Source organism: Nesoenas mayeri (assembly GCF_963082525.1).
Source record: "Nesoenas mayeri genome assembly, chromosome: 6".
Classification (NCBI taxonomy): Eukaryota; Metazoa; Chordata; class Aves; order Columbiformes; family Columbidae; genus Nesoenas; species Nesoenas mayeri.
In genome coordinates, this window is record NC_137545.1 from 7932372 (window position 1) to 7946618 (window position 14247).

At 39.8% G+C, this 14247-nt stretch overlaps 1 protein-coding gene across 2 annotated transcripts in view; it reads right to left on the reverse strand.

Annotated features, from left to right (window-relative positions):
* Nucleotides 1-509: 509 nt before the first annotated feature.
* The window catches only part of DIP2A (disco interacting protein 2 homolog A), a gene marked incomplete at both ends in the record, with an annotated part of 103486 nt that continues 89748 nt past the window's right edge, over nt 510-14247 (reverse strand). The window contains 14 exons of one of the 2 annotated variants that reach the window (XM_080346878.1): nt 510-762; nt 1626-1749; nt 2550-2724; nt 3255-3329; nt 3785-3842; nt 5112-5173; nt 6276-6305; nt 8422-8592; nt 9405-9573; nt 10888-11018; nt 11374-11483; nt 11716-11827; nt 12108-12229; nt 13016-13139. In XM_080346878.1, coding sequence (XP_080203004.1) covers nt 510-762; nt 1626-1749; nt 2550-2724; nt 3255-3329; nt 3785-3842; nt 5112-5173; nt 6276-6305; nt 8422-8592; nt 9405-9573; nt 10888-11018; nt 11374-11483; nt 11716-11827; nt 12108-12229; nt 13016-13139 — 1716 coding nt within the window. The remainder of the gene's footprint in view (nt 763-1625; nt 1750-2549; nt 2725-3254; nt 3330-3784; nt 3843-5111; nt 5174-6275; nt 6306-8421; nt 8593-9404; nt 9574-10887; nt 11019-11373; nt 11484-11715; nt 11828-12107; nt 12230-13015; nt 13140-14247) is intronic. The other variant, XM_080346879.1, reaches the window with a different exon arrangement.

The window sequence follows — 14247 nt, forward strand, 5'->3', positions numbered from 1 at the left end:
GGCTGCATTTTAAAATCTCAAGTATGTGCAAAATTCTTTTTCAGTACAGTAGAGAGTATGGTAGAGATGTGTGCAATCTTGAAAGTATGTCCCAACCCAGATACTGCCAACGTATTGCAAACAATCACATGGAGAGTGAACTCCAAACGGTTACTCACGACTTTCCAGGAGTCCTCCTCACAGCTGGTGTCCTCTCCCCACCCCGCTTTACGTCCTTTTACGCAGTGCATCAAGTACTGACATTCATAGTTATTGTAGAAAAACAGTGGTCCATGAGAGTTCTAAGAAGCTTCCTTCAGGAATTCTAGTAAACTCTTCATCCTAAGACAGCTAGAACTGTTACAATGGATTTATGAAAGCAAATGCAATCTGAGAGATGAAGGTCTGTGAAGAATTAGTATCTCCATTTTCCTAAGGTCTTCAACAGCTTTTTAAAAAATGGATTCCGATGTTATTATTTGGAAAGTCCCTTGATTTTGGTGCTTTAGCCTTGATGTGATTTTCAGTTTTCACATGTTGTAGGCAACATAAATAGGATCCAACTGGTCAGCCAAAAACCCGTCTCTCAAGTGCATCCGTTGTTTCTCACCACGGGAATTGATAGGAATAACACCGGGGTCCACAATGACAACAACGCCTACTATGAGATAATGCTCTTCCAGAACCACGTTTGTTACCAGCGCGACCAGGTCCAAAGCTTCTTGTTCTGAGCCTTCCAACTCCACAACCACCACCAGCAAGTTGGTCCATGTAAACACAGCACTGTTGGCATGATACAAATATTAATGGTGAGAAAAAAAATACACAAAGGAAGGCAGTTATCAAAGAGAGGCTCACTGGACATAAATTTTCTAAGGACTTGAACAATACAATAAATAAGAACAAGTGATATAACAGTAATGTGAAAAAAAATTGTAAAACAAGAGGTATTGAAGCTGTAACTTATTGGAATATTCTCTGCCACTTAATTTTAATTGTCCATGTACAAAATGTAAGAGGTCTTTTTCTCTCTTATACGTACAAAATAATGTATTTAAAAGTCCTTCATACTTATGTACTAAAATGGGAACCATTAAGATTTCACATTCAGTGTGTGCGTACTTGGTACTAATGTACTTGTGTAAATCTTCAGAGATTGCTGAAGGAAAGACAAGACCTCCCAAAGCTTACACGTCAACACTACTGCTTTGAGACTGAAGAGGACCTGCAGCCACATGGCACACATCATCCATCAGCACCAAATAAGAATCGTACGTGTTGGAAGATGTCATTCAAGAAATCTTTGAGATGTGTTTACCACATCCAAGCGTGTACATTCTGATGCTGACAGGGAAGTCAACAACCCAATGTGCAAGTCCTGTTCACGCCCTTTCCCCCCCGAGTCTTTCAGACTATGAAGATCAAATTGTGACAAAGGTGTGGGTTGCTTTTTTTTTGAGCAATGGAAGCAAGGGAAAGATAGGTGTTATATTTCAGTTACTCTCACCACAGTAGTTTCTAAGCAAAGTTTTGGTGAGTTCACTCTCACAGCAAGCTCTCAGTCTAGCATGCTGTTCCGCAGAGCTTGACTTCTGCTGCTTTAGAAGAAACAAAATGATACAGGAAAGTAACGCTGAGGCTCTTACCATTCTGCAATGCTCTTATGTGCTCTTATTACAGAGGTCTCTATATCGATGGGATGGTACCTCATTCCTCGGAGCTCCAGTGTTTCATCCAAAGAACCTACCACGTACAGGGCGTCGTGCCGCTCTGCAACACAGCACAGACATTTAAAACATCGGCAGGTCTACAGAACAAACGTGGTCATTCGTACGTGCTTATCCCTGACATTCTAGGATGTTCCTGGTGCTTCCTAGGATGAGTCATCCATAATACATACCAAGCTCTACCATTTGGAGAAAAGAGAATAAACGGGTCATGTAGCACTTCTGCCTATTGATTGAAAGCAAATGAAACCAGACTAAAAACAATTTCTGGGTCATCCAGTCCTGCCCCTTCTCTCACATAATGTAATCTCAGTTCATAAACCAAATCAAAACCCATTGTGAAAGCATCTTTTTGTCCCACTATTCTTACAAGAAGATCTCTCTGATCACTTTTCCAATTTCCAAATTTAACTTTTTCTTTACCTCCTTTTTAAAATGAGCTTATATCCGCTTGTCCTCAAGCCAGCAATATTCTTCTCAGCTTCTTAAGTTCCCCACAGTTAATTCAGCGAGAACAACTCTATCCCTTCTTCAGCCTTAGCTTTGCTAGGTTAACTAAGTTAGTGCTTCTAACAAATAGGCTTATATTATTTCGTCAAAGTGAAAGTAAAGGAAGATTAACATGATTTCTACATCTGTCAAAAGGGCATTATCATTATGAATTTCTGATTTTGCATGACTACCCAGTATCATTATAATGAATGAATATGCACAGATTAACAATTCTGGTTACATTCAGCACTTTTTCTAACAAAGTCAGGATAACTCACAGGACAGCGCACTCTTCGCTAGCCCAAGGCGTTTCAAACTCACACTTCTGTAGGTCCATTAGTTTTCTCTCACCTCCACTAGCATCAGTGAGTTCTGTTCTGCGCAGAAAGCCAAGGTACCCGGTCCGAGCCCATATGGTCTGAGTGTCCCCAAAACTCAAGCGAGCGGTAAAGTGATCAGCGTGCAGTGCTTCTTCTCCATACACTGTGTAGTAACCAGTAGCATTGTGCGGACTACTCACCCATATCTAGGGGATAAATAAAAAAACCAAAACAACAATGAAAGGGAATCATTCCCATATAATCACAGGTTATTTTGCCAGACCCAGGCAGCATCATTTATTGATTTAAAAGATCTGTTCTACTGACAATTTTGTTGCTCCTAAAATGCCTGTTAGCCTGCAATCTTCTATTAGTTGAGCATCTTCATATATACAAACCCAGATATATATAAAACAAAGATTAAACCAAACAGCAAATTACCTCATTACTACTGTCCACTGATGGGAGCACATGAAATCTTCACTGCCTCTTCTAGTTGCCAGTCAGACAGAGACTAATCAACTTGTAATCCCCTGGTACTGGCATGCGGTAGTTGGTCAGAGGCGGGAAACCACGCAGACATACATACAAGTATGTAAACAGCTCCAGCTCTCTGTAGAGTTCATTCACTTCCCACATTATGTGGCTGTTCCACTAAGGGACAGGCATTTGTCTAACATGATTTATTTATATATTAAATCACTGATGATAAAGTGCAACAGCATCAAAGCTTTACCTCTCCTAAATGCGAGTCTCCCAGAGGTCCCTTGGTTTCAGTGTGTGCTATTATGACCTTTACCCCTGGAAGAATCTTGAATAAGAAACAAACAGAAGTTAAGAGAACTTGAATTCATCAAAGAAAAGTTAATAAAGCAGAGCCACAGAAGTAAAGTCTGTGCAATTTTTCCCCTTCTACTCCTCTCTGCACCGCAGATATCAAACATCTCTTCCCACCAAGCTGCTTAATCATTTAAACCCTAAGTAGCTATTTTGCAGCTTTAGGGTTGAAGCTTGTTTCACATCTGAAAAATGCCTTTACATGAAGGCCTCTGATTTCTTCAGTTGTAGCAACATATCCTAGTGCTTCACTTCATGCACCTGGCTCCATTTTAACTAGCTGTTTGTTTTATGATCTCTCTAGTGGCTCTCCTAGATATACTGTGACAAGTGAAGCTCTTTGCACAGATTCTGTACCGAGATGCAGCTGAAGCAGCTCACCACCCACGTAAGGGTCACAAGGAGGAAGGACTGATCTCAGTCTCTCACCTTTCCAGACTCCATCAGCGGCAGACTGTGCGGAGAACCTCTCTCTACCAAACGCACCCTGAGTAAATAAAAGAATATATTTGTATAAGGATTTATGAACTTAAATAGCAGTTAAATAGCTGTGTTCCAGTATAACCGGTGTTATCGTATCCTTGGCTGCACTAACCAAACATTTTGATGGCAGTCAATTATGCTCAGTTATTCATAATGCAGTAAGACAGCTGAGAGTTTCTAGCTGCCTTCAAAGCTTCTGTATCAGTGTTCCCATAGACCATGTTTCTTTGAAGAATCAGAAACTCAGCTCTCTGGAGAGATAAGTAACTTTTTCTAATAGAGCTCTAAGGCTGCAGTTCCTGCAATTACAAGAAGTGAAGAGCAAGCAGCCTGAACAGAATTAAGTGACACTCTGCAGCAGAACTTATTATGATGGAACATTTGCAGGAACAAGAACTGCGTCCAGCAGGAGAGGCTCCTATACATGACGTTATATTACACCATCCCTATACCCATAGGCCAGAACTGACTCAGCAGCTTTGAGGCTGTGGCTGAACTTGCTTTCAGCAGGAATGTACACCATGCAAGTCATAGTGATATATTAAATAAGGAAAAAATGTCTGTAGTTCACATTGATCTGTCCAGGTGCAAACGATGAAGAGCTTGTCTTCTAACAGCTAAGATTTAAACTTGCAAAAATCAGAGATGAGCAGTCATAAAAGATGCCAGTTAATATAAGCCCCTAATTTAACTTTATCAATTAGAAAAACAAAGCAAACACACCAAGCCTTGATACTGTGTTTCTACATAAGGTACAGAAACCAATACATATATGCTTGTACCCTACTAACCTTGCAGTCTGAAGCTGGTGCTGCCAGCACTTGCATTAACTAAGTTAACCAAGAGACAAGTTACTATGAAAATTATGACTATAGAATTAAGTCTGATAGAATGATGTATCCTCAGCAAATTTCCAGGTGACGTACGTGTGTTTATGTGTGTGTGTTTTGATATTCTGTAGTACAGGCCTGACATTGATTTATTTGATCTGGGAAGACTAAGAGTTCTCACTACCTAAAAGATTGTTACAGAGGAGACGGAGCCAAATTTCTGAGAGTTGCCCACCATAAGAAGAGACCAAGGATATAATATGCAAGATGGAATGTCAGCACACGGCTGTCATTCAAGAATTTTCTAGGGTGAGGTTTCTTGTAAATGGTGATGAGGGATTAGCTTCTGCCAAGAGTATTTCAACATACCAGTGCAACTCAATGAGGCTGAACTTCCTTTCCATATGGTCAGGAAATAGTTAATGCTTTAACACAATCTGTACCTGTCATGTCGAAGTGCTCTCATGTCTACGTAGACTGTTGTTGGATCTGGTCCTGCTGTCCCCTAAGAATAAGGAAGGAAGAAAGAAATTAAACAGAAGCCAGAAAATGCTGGTTTCATTCTCACAGCCACGCAAATTCCTCTCCATTTTTACTGACACTTAGAAAGTACTGCCCTCATCTACCAGAAACAGATAAACCAGCCCACCTTTCTAGAGTGACTTTCATAAAGCTTTGATGGTTTATGCAATCAGTAAATGAATGCATGAGTGTAGTACATAATTATACAGTTAAGTCTCTAAGTTTTAAAAAATTTTCAGTTTAAAACTTAATGTTTTAAAATTTTATTTTGGTAAGCACCTCCTCTAAAAACTACACAGCGCAAAGCATGTCAGCATAAACCTATATGTGCCTAATCTCTTTCTCAACTGTTCTAGTTTATAACAGTTTTGTCAACTTGGAAAAAAACAAACCAAATCAAAAGAAAAAGCACCAACATTTAACTGAAACACAACTCTAACCAAGCCATATCTCTGCAGGGCTCCTGCCAGGCCCAGCCTCAGCACAGCTGTGTTGCCATCAGAGGACAATAAACTAATAAACCTTCTGACCAACTCTGTTGAGTTTCCCACTTCCCAACATGGGACCTTTTTTTTTTTTCCCCAAGCAGAATTTAATTTCAAGACAACTAGAAACTGCTGTGAAATGCATATTTAAGCTAAAAAAAAAAACAGGCAAAGTTTTAGTGACTATTCCCCCCAGCACAGTTTCTCATTTTAGAAATACTTAAAATGAGGCCACTTTGCCTCAAGATTGTCATTCTGGAGAACAGTAATAATGATCTTATGACAACATTCCCTGGTACTTTTGTAGCACAGCTGAGGCTCAGTGACACTGACAGCCACACCAGATTAACGGCATGATCTTTATCCTCAGGAATATACCATTCAGCTATTGCAATAATTGCTATACTCCCTTTCTGCTTGTTTGAGAAAGAGGTTTTGCACTTCAGCTACAGGTGAGTAAACCCAATCTTCTTTAGAAAGATAATGTCTTTTCACCCGTATGACAGGAAAACTCTCTGAAACGACACACGTTTGTCACAGAGTGGCAATGCTGACCCGGACTGACGGTAGGACACGACGAGCACACATGCAGCACTATACCTGCTCCGCCAGCTTGCCCAGCCTGTTCGGCTGACAGCGGGACCACAGACAGAAGTAACAGAGGCCATCAAAGTGTGTGAAACAGAGAGAAAGGGGGAAAAAAAAGAAAATACAAACAGAGAGGCACTGGAAACATAAGATACACACAGTAAGACAGAAAACAAAACTCATACTGGTTTAGAGTGAAAAGAAAATTTCCATTTCAGATTACTTAAGAGCGCGGCACTTTTAAGGGGCTCGTTGGGAAACATGCAAGTCCCAGTTAATAAACAAGAAGAGGTTTAAGAAAGAGCATAAATGCCTGCTGCCTTCTCAGAAATCCCTCCTCCATCTCTATGCATCTAGAAATATTCTGAAACACCTTCCCAGTACAACACTCCAGTAAGGCTGGAAGACGTTATGTATTTAATTGCACACTAACTTGTAGCAAATACCCATTCGCTTTGACTGTTCACCTATATTCATTTAAAATCAATGATTTTAAAAAGTCAGATACATATATTGCTTTGGAAGAATGGGGAAAAGGGGTTAAGAAAACCAAACACTAAAAAAAGGGCTCGAAAACAGAGAGCAGAGGTGAAAAAGGTATAAAATGAGGGAGAAACTGAACTTCGTAGCAGCCCTACACTTCAGTTTTCTTGGAGCACTTTTCACATTGCCATTTAACATTCTGTAGAAAAACTGTTTTCCCCCTTTGTAACATTTAAACAGCAAATGTCCACAACTGCCTTTTAAAACTCTTATTTAGACAGGCAATTCAGAAAGCTATTCTTCCACATTTGGCATCTGAAATATTCTCTTCAATGAATTAAAAACCCTTCTGTACAGTCACCTTAATTTCATCTAGATCCTATTTTTTAATCTACTGACTCATAAAATTGCTCTGGCCACATTTCTTTATTACCCTTTATCTAGGGGTTGCTAAAAACCTTTTCTCCTTTAACATGTGTTAAAGAAACTATAGCAGCTGAAAACACAACTATGAATGGCAACATATTTGAGAAGCTCATGGCCCAAGCTCATCCCTCTTGTAGGCAATCTAGACCATTAAAATATATTCTGAGAGGAAAAAAGGCTTTTCTTCACATAGTGGGCACCAGAAAAGATAAAACCAGAATAAAATTCTTGCAGAAGCACAGTAGAGATCTTCATGGAACAGTATTTTTTTTAATTAAGTGTAATTCACACCAATAACACCAGAAAGAAAAATTACAATTGCACACATAGTTAATGCATGTGCCGTCTGAAATTCTCCACATAAAAAGTGCCACAGTGCTGCATCTGCAACTTGAGTAGTTTATCTGATAACTCCAGTATCATCCAATACTCAAGGTGTTCTGCCATTTTCTAGACCACACTTAGTACCTGATTTTCAGGTTAGCTGTAGAATACTTGTTTTTTTTACCCCTCTCTTAAATAGAAAACAAACATCTCATTAAGAAAAATTAGATTTAATCTGGTTAAATGACACATATAACATGATCGTCAGCTGAATTCTAAACTGTCAAAGGCAGGTCTGGACCACAAGGTGTCATTATCTCCAGTCTGTGAAGTTGGGCTCTGTACTTTATGGGCAAATTCTCCTCATCAAAGCTTCTAATTTTATACCTTTAACTGAAAAAAAAAAGCCCAACTCCCACATGAGGTGAGACAAATGTGTTTGTATATTGATAATACTCTTTTGTATTCTTTAGAAGTGAAAAAAACCTGCCCACCTTGTCAATTTTCCTGAGTTATTTGAGGAATTCTGTCTTCCATTTAATTCCACACATACATAAGTTAATTTTCAAACAGGCAAAATCTGAATCACACAAAAGCTCAAACACCACTGCTTGAAATATTTAATATGCTTATGAACAGGAAGCTGTGTTTTAATTTAATATTGCTCCTGCACAGTAGGAAGGAAACAAGTTTCTTAATACTGATCCTCTGTATTAGAAAAGCAAATGAATTGGTCCATGAGTACAGAAAAGTGAACTTATCATAATCCACATCTTCAAGGCTTATTTAACTTGGTGATGAAGCAAGCAAGCAATGGCGCTCTTGTTCATTAGAAAAAAAATTACCTACAGCAGAATATGATTTCCTATAGAATTCCCAGAGGTTCTGTCCCTAACGTGAAGGAATAAGCAGTTTAATCTCTCACCTGTAAGCAAATGGCTACGTTGACCCTGCACCCGAACGTCGTGCTCACCGCACGAGCAGAGAGGCCCAGGTCTTTGAATAACTTGGAGAAAGACTGCGTCAGTGTAATCCTTGGTCTCTCCTCTGCAACCACCATGCACGTCCGCACGCAGGACAGGTTAACTCCTTTCATCTGACAGGGTGGGTGGAGAAAACAACACATTTTAAGTTTGAAGGCAACTGTGGGATCGTTTCTGGAAACAAATGGACGTCCATGCAGTGAGCAAGACTGCATTGAGCTGATCTAGGTCACAAGTGAAGGGTCACTGAAAAGTCCTTGATCACACAGAATGGGGAAGAAAGCTGATGAAGCAAGAGGAGAATGAGGAATTAAAGTAGTTTATGGTGAGACATGGGAGGTGATGAGTGTTTAAGATAGCAACCAATCATGTATTAGCTAGAGAAATATAAGCAGCGCATAATCTAACTATAATTATCCAAGTATAATTGATGTAACTACAAACCCAGCAGTTTAAGACTATATAACCTGATCAAACTTTGCATTAAACAGCTTAAGTTTATAACTCTCATAGAGTTGCTGGAGTCCATTCTTCTCCCGCAGTCAACGATTCTAGAAATAAGTTTCAGTTGAAGAGATTTCCCTCAAAAATCCATAGTGTGTACTTGTTGAGGGTAGGAAGGTTACATCCATTTTGCAATGCAATACTTTTGGTGTCAGGAGATCTGAAAGCAGGTTCTGGGGAGCTTTTTTTTTGGCACAAGTAAGTAAAGCTGAAAACATAAGAATTTTTCTTCCCCCCCTGCCCCCGAAATCTGAAAGCTGAAACATCCCACAGTATAAACATTTACCAAAAAGCAAGTCATAACGAAAGACTTCCAAAGAAACACTTAAGGCCCATCTTCTGCAAGCCAAATTGGAATATTTTCAGAAAGACACATGTATTAGTACATCAGCCAGTGTGTTGACAAATTCCGTGCACTCACCCGGAGTACGTCGGTCTGCGTCCCGAGCCCTTTGGTGCACATCTCCATCACCGAGTAGGAGCAGAACGTGACGCGCACTTTGTACTGACTGACAGCGGACAACCACAGAGACACGTTGCTCTCCAGTTCCAGAGGAGGGACGAGAATAGACTGATGACCTGAATATACACTAGGGAGAGGAAGGACACGGAATGTAAAAGCTTTAGCATAAAAAAGCCAAAAGTTACATAAAGGTCAAAACGAAGTCAATACAGGAAAACTGAGAGCGTGGTATGTGAACTTCAGCTTATCTTTTCCATGGAGAGCAAGTACCTCTCAGTTAACTCAAACCCACGGTTCTTAGCCAAGTCACAAACTTTACGGCGAGGACATTTGTCCTGCAGTAAATTGTATTCAACTAAAGGCAAATACTCAATGCCCCGAATACACAGAACTTCTGACATAAAAACATTAACATGTGAGACATCATTCTGGCTACAGACTACACTTGGTAATTAAGCTTATTTTTGTGAGTCGCTCTAGGGATAATGTGTCTTTTGCTTTGACTGAAGCGAGTCTTTAAACACCTATGTTGCACCATTCAAGTTTTCAGTGCAATTTTCTAGCCTCTGCCATAGGCATCTCAGCTTTTAAACAGTGTTGATGTAAAATATTTAACCCGGATACCAGTTAACATGAGCTGGCAGTCTTTCACATTAAACAAAGCTATAACTCAGATGAAACAAAGCAACCTTATACTAAATCTTGCAGAGAAAGCATGAAACATGTAGTCCCTTCCCTAAAATATATATGTATTTTAAATCCACTTAGATTTTAATTCTTCAATCACTGAGGTTTCTTATCCCTTCACCCTGCCTCACTTTAATATTGATATAAATCATCAGATGTTACCAAAATCAAATGTTCTGTTTTCCTTCAGTGCATTTCCCTCCAAGTTGGGGAAATTGGAGAGGGAAGGAACAGGTTAACTACAGTAAAATTAGCTTTATCTGTTTAGAAAAAAAACCAGTTTCTGCAATTTTTAAAATGAAATACCTAAAACACTTTTAAATCATTGGATTAGTTAAAGTATATGGTACATTTTAAAAGGCAAAAAAGATTAACATTTTTGTAGCTTTGCAAGATGTGCTGCATTATGGTACTTCTCTGATTGAATCAATTCAGGTCTCATTAATTTTAACAAACATTTAATTGCTTCCTTCAGCAGCATTCTTAGTGCATACCCAACTTGCAGTCAACACCTTAAGGATCTTGTAAAAAGATACGGTTTAATCTCTAAAGACTGTGAAAGGATTAATTTAATCAACGTGAAATAGATAGTGAAGTCTTTTTTTCTTGGATTTGGTATCTAATTCCGCTTGCAAATCCCAAGCTCCTCAAGTAATTAAATCACTTAAATGAGTGCTGTGCTTTATGAAATACCTATAAAAAGGTTAATGTGGGTTCGTCCTGTTCCCTGGGACCCTAGAGAAGGCTGACGTACCTGCACAAGCACCAGAGCGCGAATCCCAGGCCGCAGTAGGGGTCGAGGCAGATGGCGATCTGCCGCGAGGGGTACAGCTCACACTGCAGCTTGATGGAGCGACACAAGGCACTTGTAGCTGCGTGTGACATCTGCAACAGGAAAGCAGGCGCTCTCAGGGACTCGAAACTGATCGTGTGATTCATGACATCAAACATCAAATGACATCCGTGATAAATCACACATGAAAACATTCATGAATTTTACAACAAACACTCTCCACTTAGTCCCCTCAGTGATTCCTCGCGTGGAGGTGGGAAGACTGAGCGATTCCAAAACGTACATCAAGAAATTCTGATGTTAATCAAATTTAAAAATAAGCTTTCAGAAAACTAAGATGGTCCACTTACATTTTTGTGCTTTTTTTCCTCTGGCAGGAGGAATGAATGCAGAATAATGTCTATATATAAAGGAAATAAAGTATAATAATCTCTCTCATTACCCTACCTTTACTCCTGCTAATATACCAGTAGTAGACACACTGAAGTCCAAGTATGCCAACATATCTGGAGACGTAGGTCTGAAAATACTAGCCAGCTTCTTCTTAGGCATATCATCTATTTAAAATATATAAAAAGAGAAGAGTACTACATTATTATTTTGGAAAAAGAGCGCAGGACAAGAATGCATCTTTACAGCATTAACACTAGACACTATTTATGGTTTCTGGACAGCTATTTTGATGCAATGCAAGATATACCCATTCAATCAAGCAGTTAGGGTGTAACAAAATAAGTAAATCAGTCTTCAAACTATTTACATCTTGGCTAGTAGGCAAACATTTTGTACCTGTATCCAAAATAGTGGGCCACGTTTTAATATCTACAGCTGTTGCAGCTTCCTTGGACTTCAGCAGTTTCATAATCGCTTGTGTGGTCAGTATACATGCAGACTTACTGACCTGTGAATTAAAAACATTTATAAAACCAGTGAATGAATGCCTAAGTGATTTCATATCCATCCAGCAAGATGAACAGATGAAGAGAAACACTGGAAACAAAGCAAAATAAATTACAACAACAGAAAGAACACTTTTAATGCATCTCTGAAAAAGTATTTATTGGCTCACTGACTTATTTTCCTAGCTTATTTTACCCTGACTATGGCAAAGCAATTTATGAGGGTGCATCACCCACCCTACACCGACCCAAAGCACTAGGAGAGGAATATCTTATACTTACCTCTACAATCATTTTGACAGTGGGTAGAGTGGTAGCAAGATTCTGTGGATGAGGCGGGCGAACAGTGATGGGAATACAGCCAGCATATAAGCAGCCATAGAAAGTTGCTATCAAGTCTACTCCTGTAAAGGATATTTGTGAAATTAAAGCCATTTTTATCAGAACGAAAGGCCAAACTCTTCCAGCCAAACCAAAATACACGCTCATTTCTTTTATCAAGATGTAAGGACTTGTCACAAAGGTGTTTTCAAATCAGCAGGCTGCTCCTGGCCATGCCCAATTCTAGAAGGTTAAAGTATTTTGCATCTGAGCGTTAGCAAAAATTATTTAAACCCTACAAACTTTAAATTTGTAAGGATATATTTTCATGGGTGGGCAGCAAAAAAATAACAAAATAAAGCATTGTAGGTTGTGAAGATGACAACTCAGATTCTTTTAAAAAACATATTATTTTCATCCTACTTTTGCGAGGTAATACTTTTTTCCTGAGGTAAATCTATATTAGTAATGCAGGGCTGGGGTCTGGATTTCACTTCTGGATAGAGCCATTCAGGAAAGAAAGGGTGTTCATACACTGACACCCCTTATCTAGCTTTCAGCGGACACATATCGAGTTTTATTCCATTCTCTGAGGCTGAAAATCAAGAATCGTTCACATGTTTTAAATCAAATTACCCTTGCATAACTGCCCAGACATCTAGTCACACAAAATGTTCGGTAAATGCAGTTTGCCACTTAGGAGAAGAAACTTAACAAAAAAACAACAAAAAGGAAATCTCTTCCTTGATTCATTAAGTCACTGCCATAAACCACTATATTAAATGGATGTTTGAATGCTCTACCATGGCAAAAGTTGTTTGTTTTCTTGTGATGTCTGACTTCAACTTTTGCTGTTTGTGTCGCCTTACCTGGAGGATAAACCAGGGCCACGTGGTCACCGACATTCAGTCGTCCTTTCTCCATCAGAGCGACGGCCACTCGCTCTGCTCTCTTGTGCAGCTGTATGCACGACGCCGTGCTCGCTACAGTGCCCTGCGCAGAACAGAGGCAACATCAGACAAGTTTGTTCAGTTTCAAACTGTTCTGCACAAGGAACACGCTGCAGATGCTGTATTTCATTGTCCTTATTTTAACAATACAGCAAGCGCCTTTAAAGACTGTCTCAGTGTTTTGAAAACCCTGCTGCTGGTACCATGAACTTTTAGAATACTGGAGAATTTTATAGATACTATTTTGAACATCAGACAGTGAAGCAGCTTCTAAATGGATTTGGTAACACAAAAGGATATCTTACAAACATCTGAAATTTCACAGTTCAAGGGAGAAAAGACGGTAGTGGTACTAATGCAATTGTTTTAGCAGCCCATGAAGCGCTGTAGCGGCTTTACCCACCGTGCACACCCAAACCTCTAGATGTTTTGCAACCAGCAGGCTTAAAAGTGCAAAGGGTGCTCTGCTGGTGTCTTTGCTATAGATATTCTTTCAAAGGGTCACAGAGGCAATTTGAGCTGTGGTTGGCGTGCACTGTCACCTCTGCTTCAGCACATCTACCATCTGTCTTGTGGAAAGTCTTATTTCCCACAACTATCCACCTGGCAAATCTTTGCATGGAAGCTGCTGTATCTTGGGATTGCTTAGGTGTTGCAAAGTCATGGAGATTCCAAAAGGCTTAGTCAGTTTTTGATGTGAAGATGTAAAACATCCTTTCGCTATCCAGCCCAGGAAGCGATGCCTTGGCCTTCAGCCTGTCAGGGTGGGATGTAGCAGGTTTTCCAAGACTACAGTGTGATTCCAGAAGAAGTGGCAGGACAACCACCTCAGAGGGAAAGAGACTGAAACAAGCCTCCTGCTATAGAGAGAAGGATCATCACAGCAAGTGTCTCCTATACAAGTACTCGGTTTCAAGCACAAGACGAGCTGCCACATGTAAACCTCAGCCCAAGTGCACAGCTCTCTGATCGCGGGCCTAGTTGGATGGCACTGGCACTGCTCAGTTTTCCTAAGGGAACTGTTGCTAAAGCCTGGGAGCTAAAGTCATGCAAAATAAGAACAGTAAATATGGCGTATTGTTGATATAGGAACAGTAGCAGCTCAAGGACTTGGGAGAAAATATTGACGTGAAAAAGTGTAAAACCAAAGG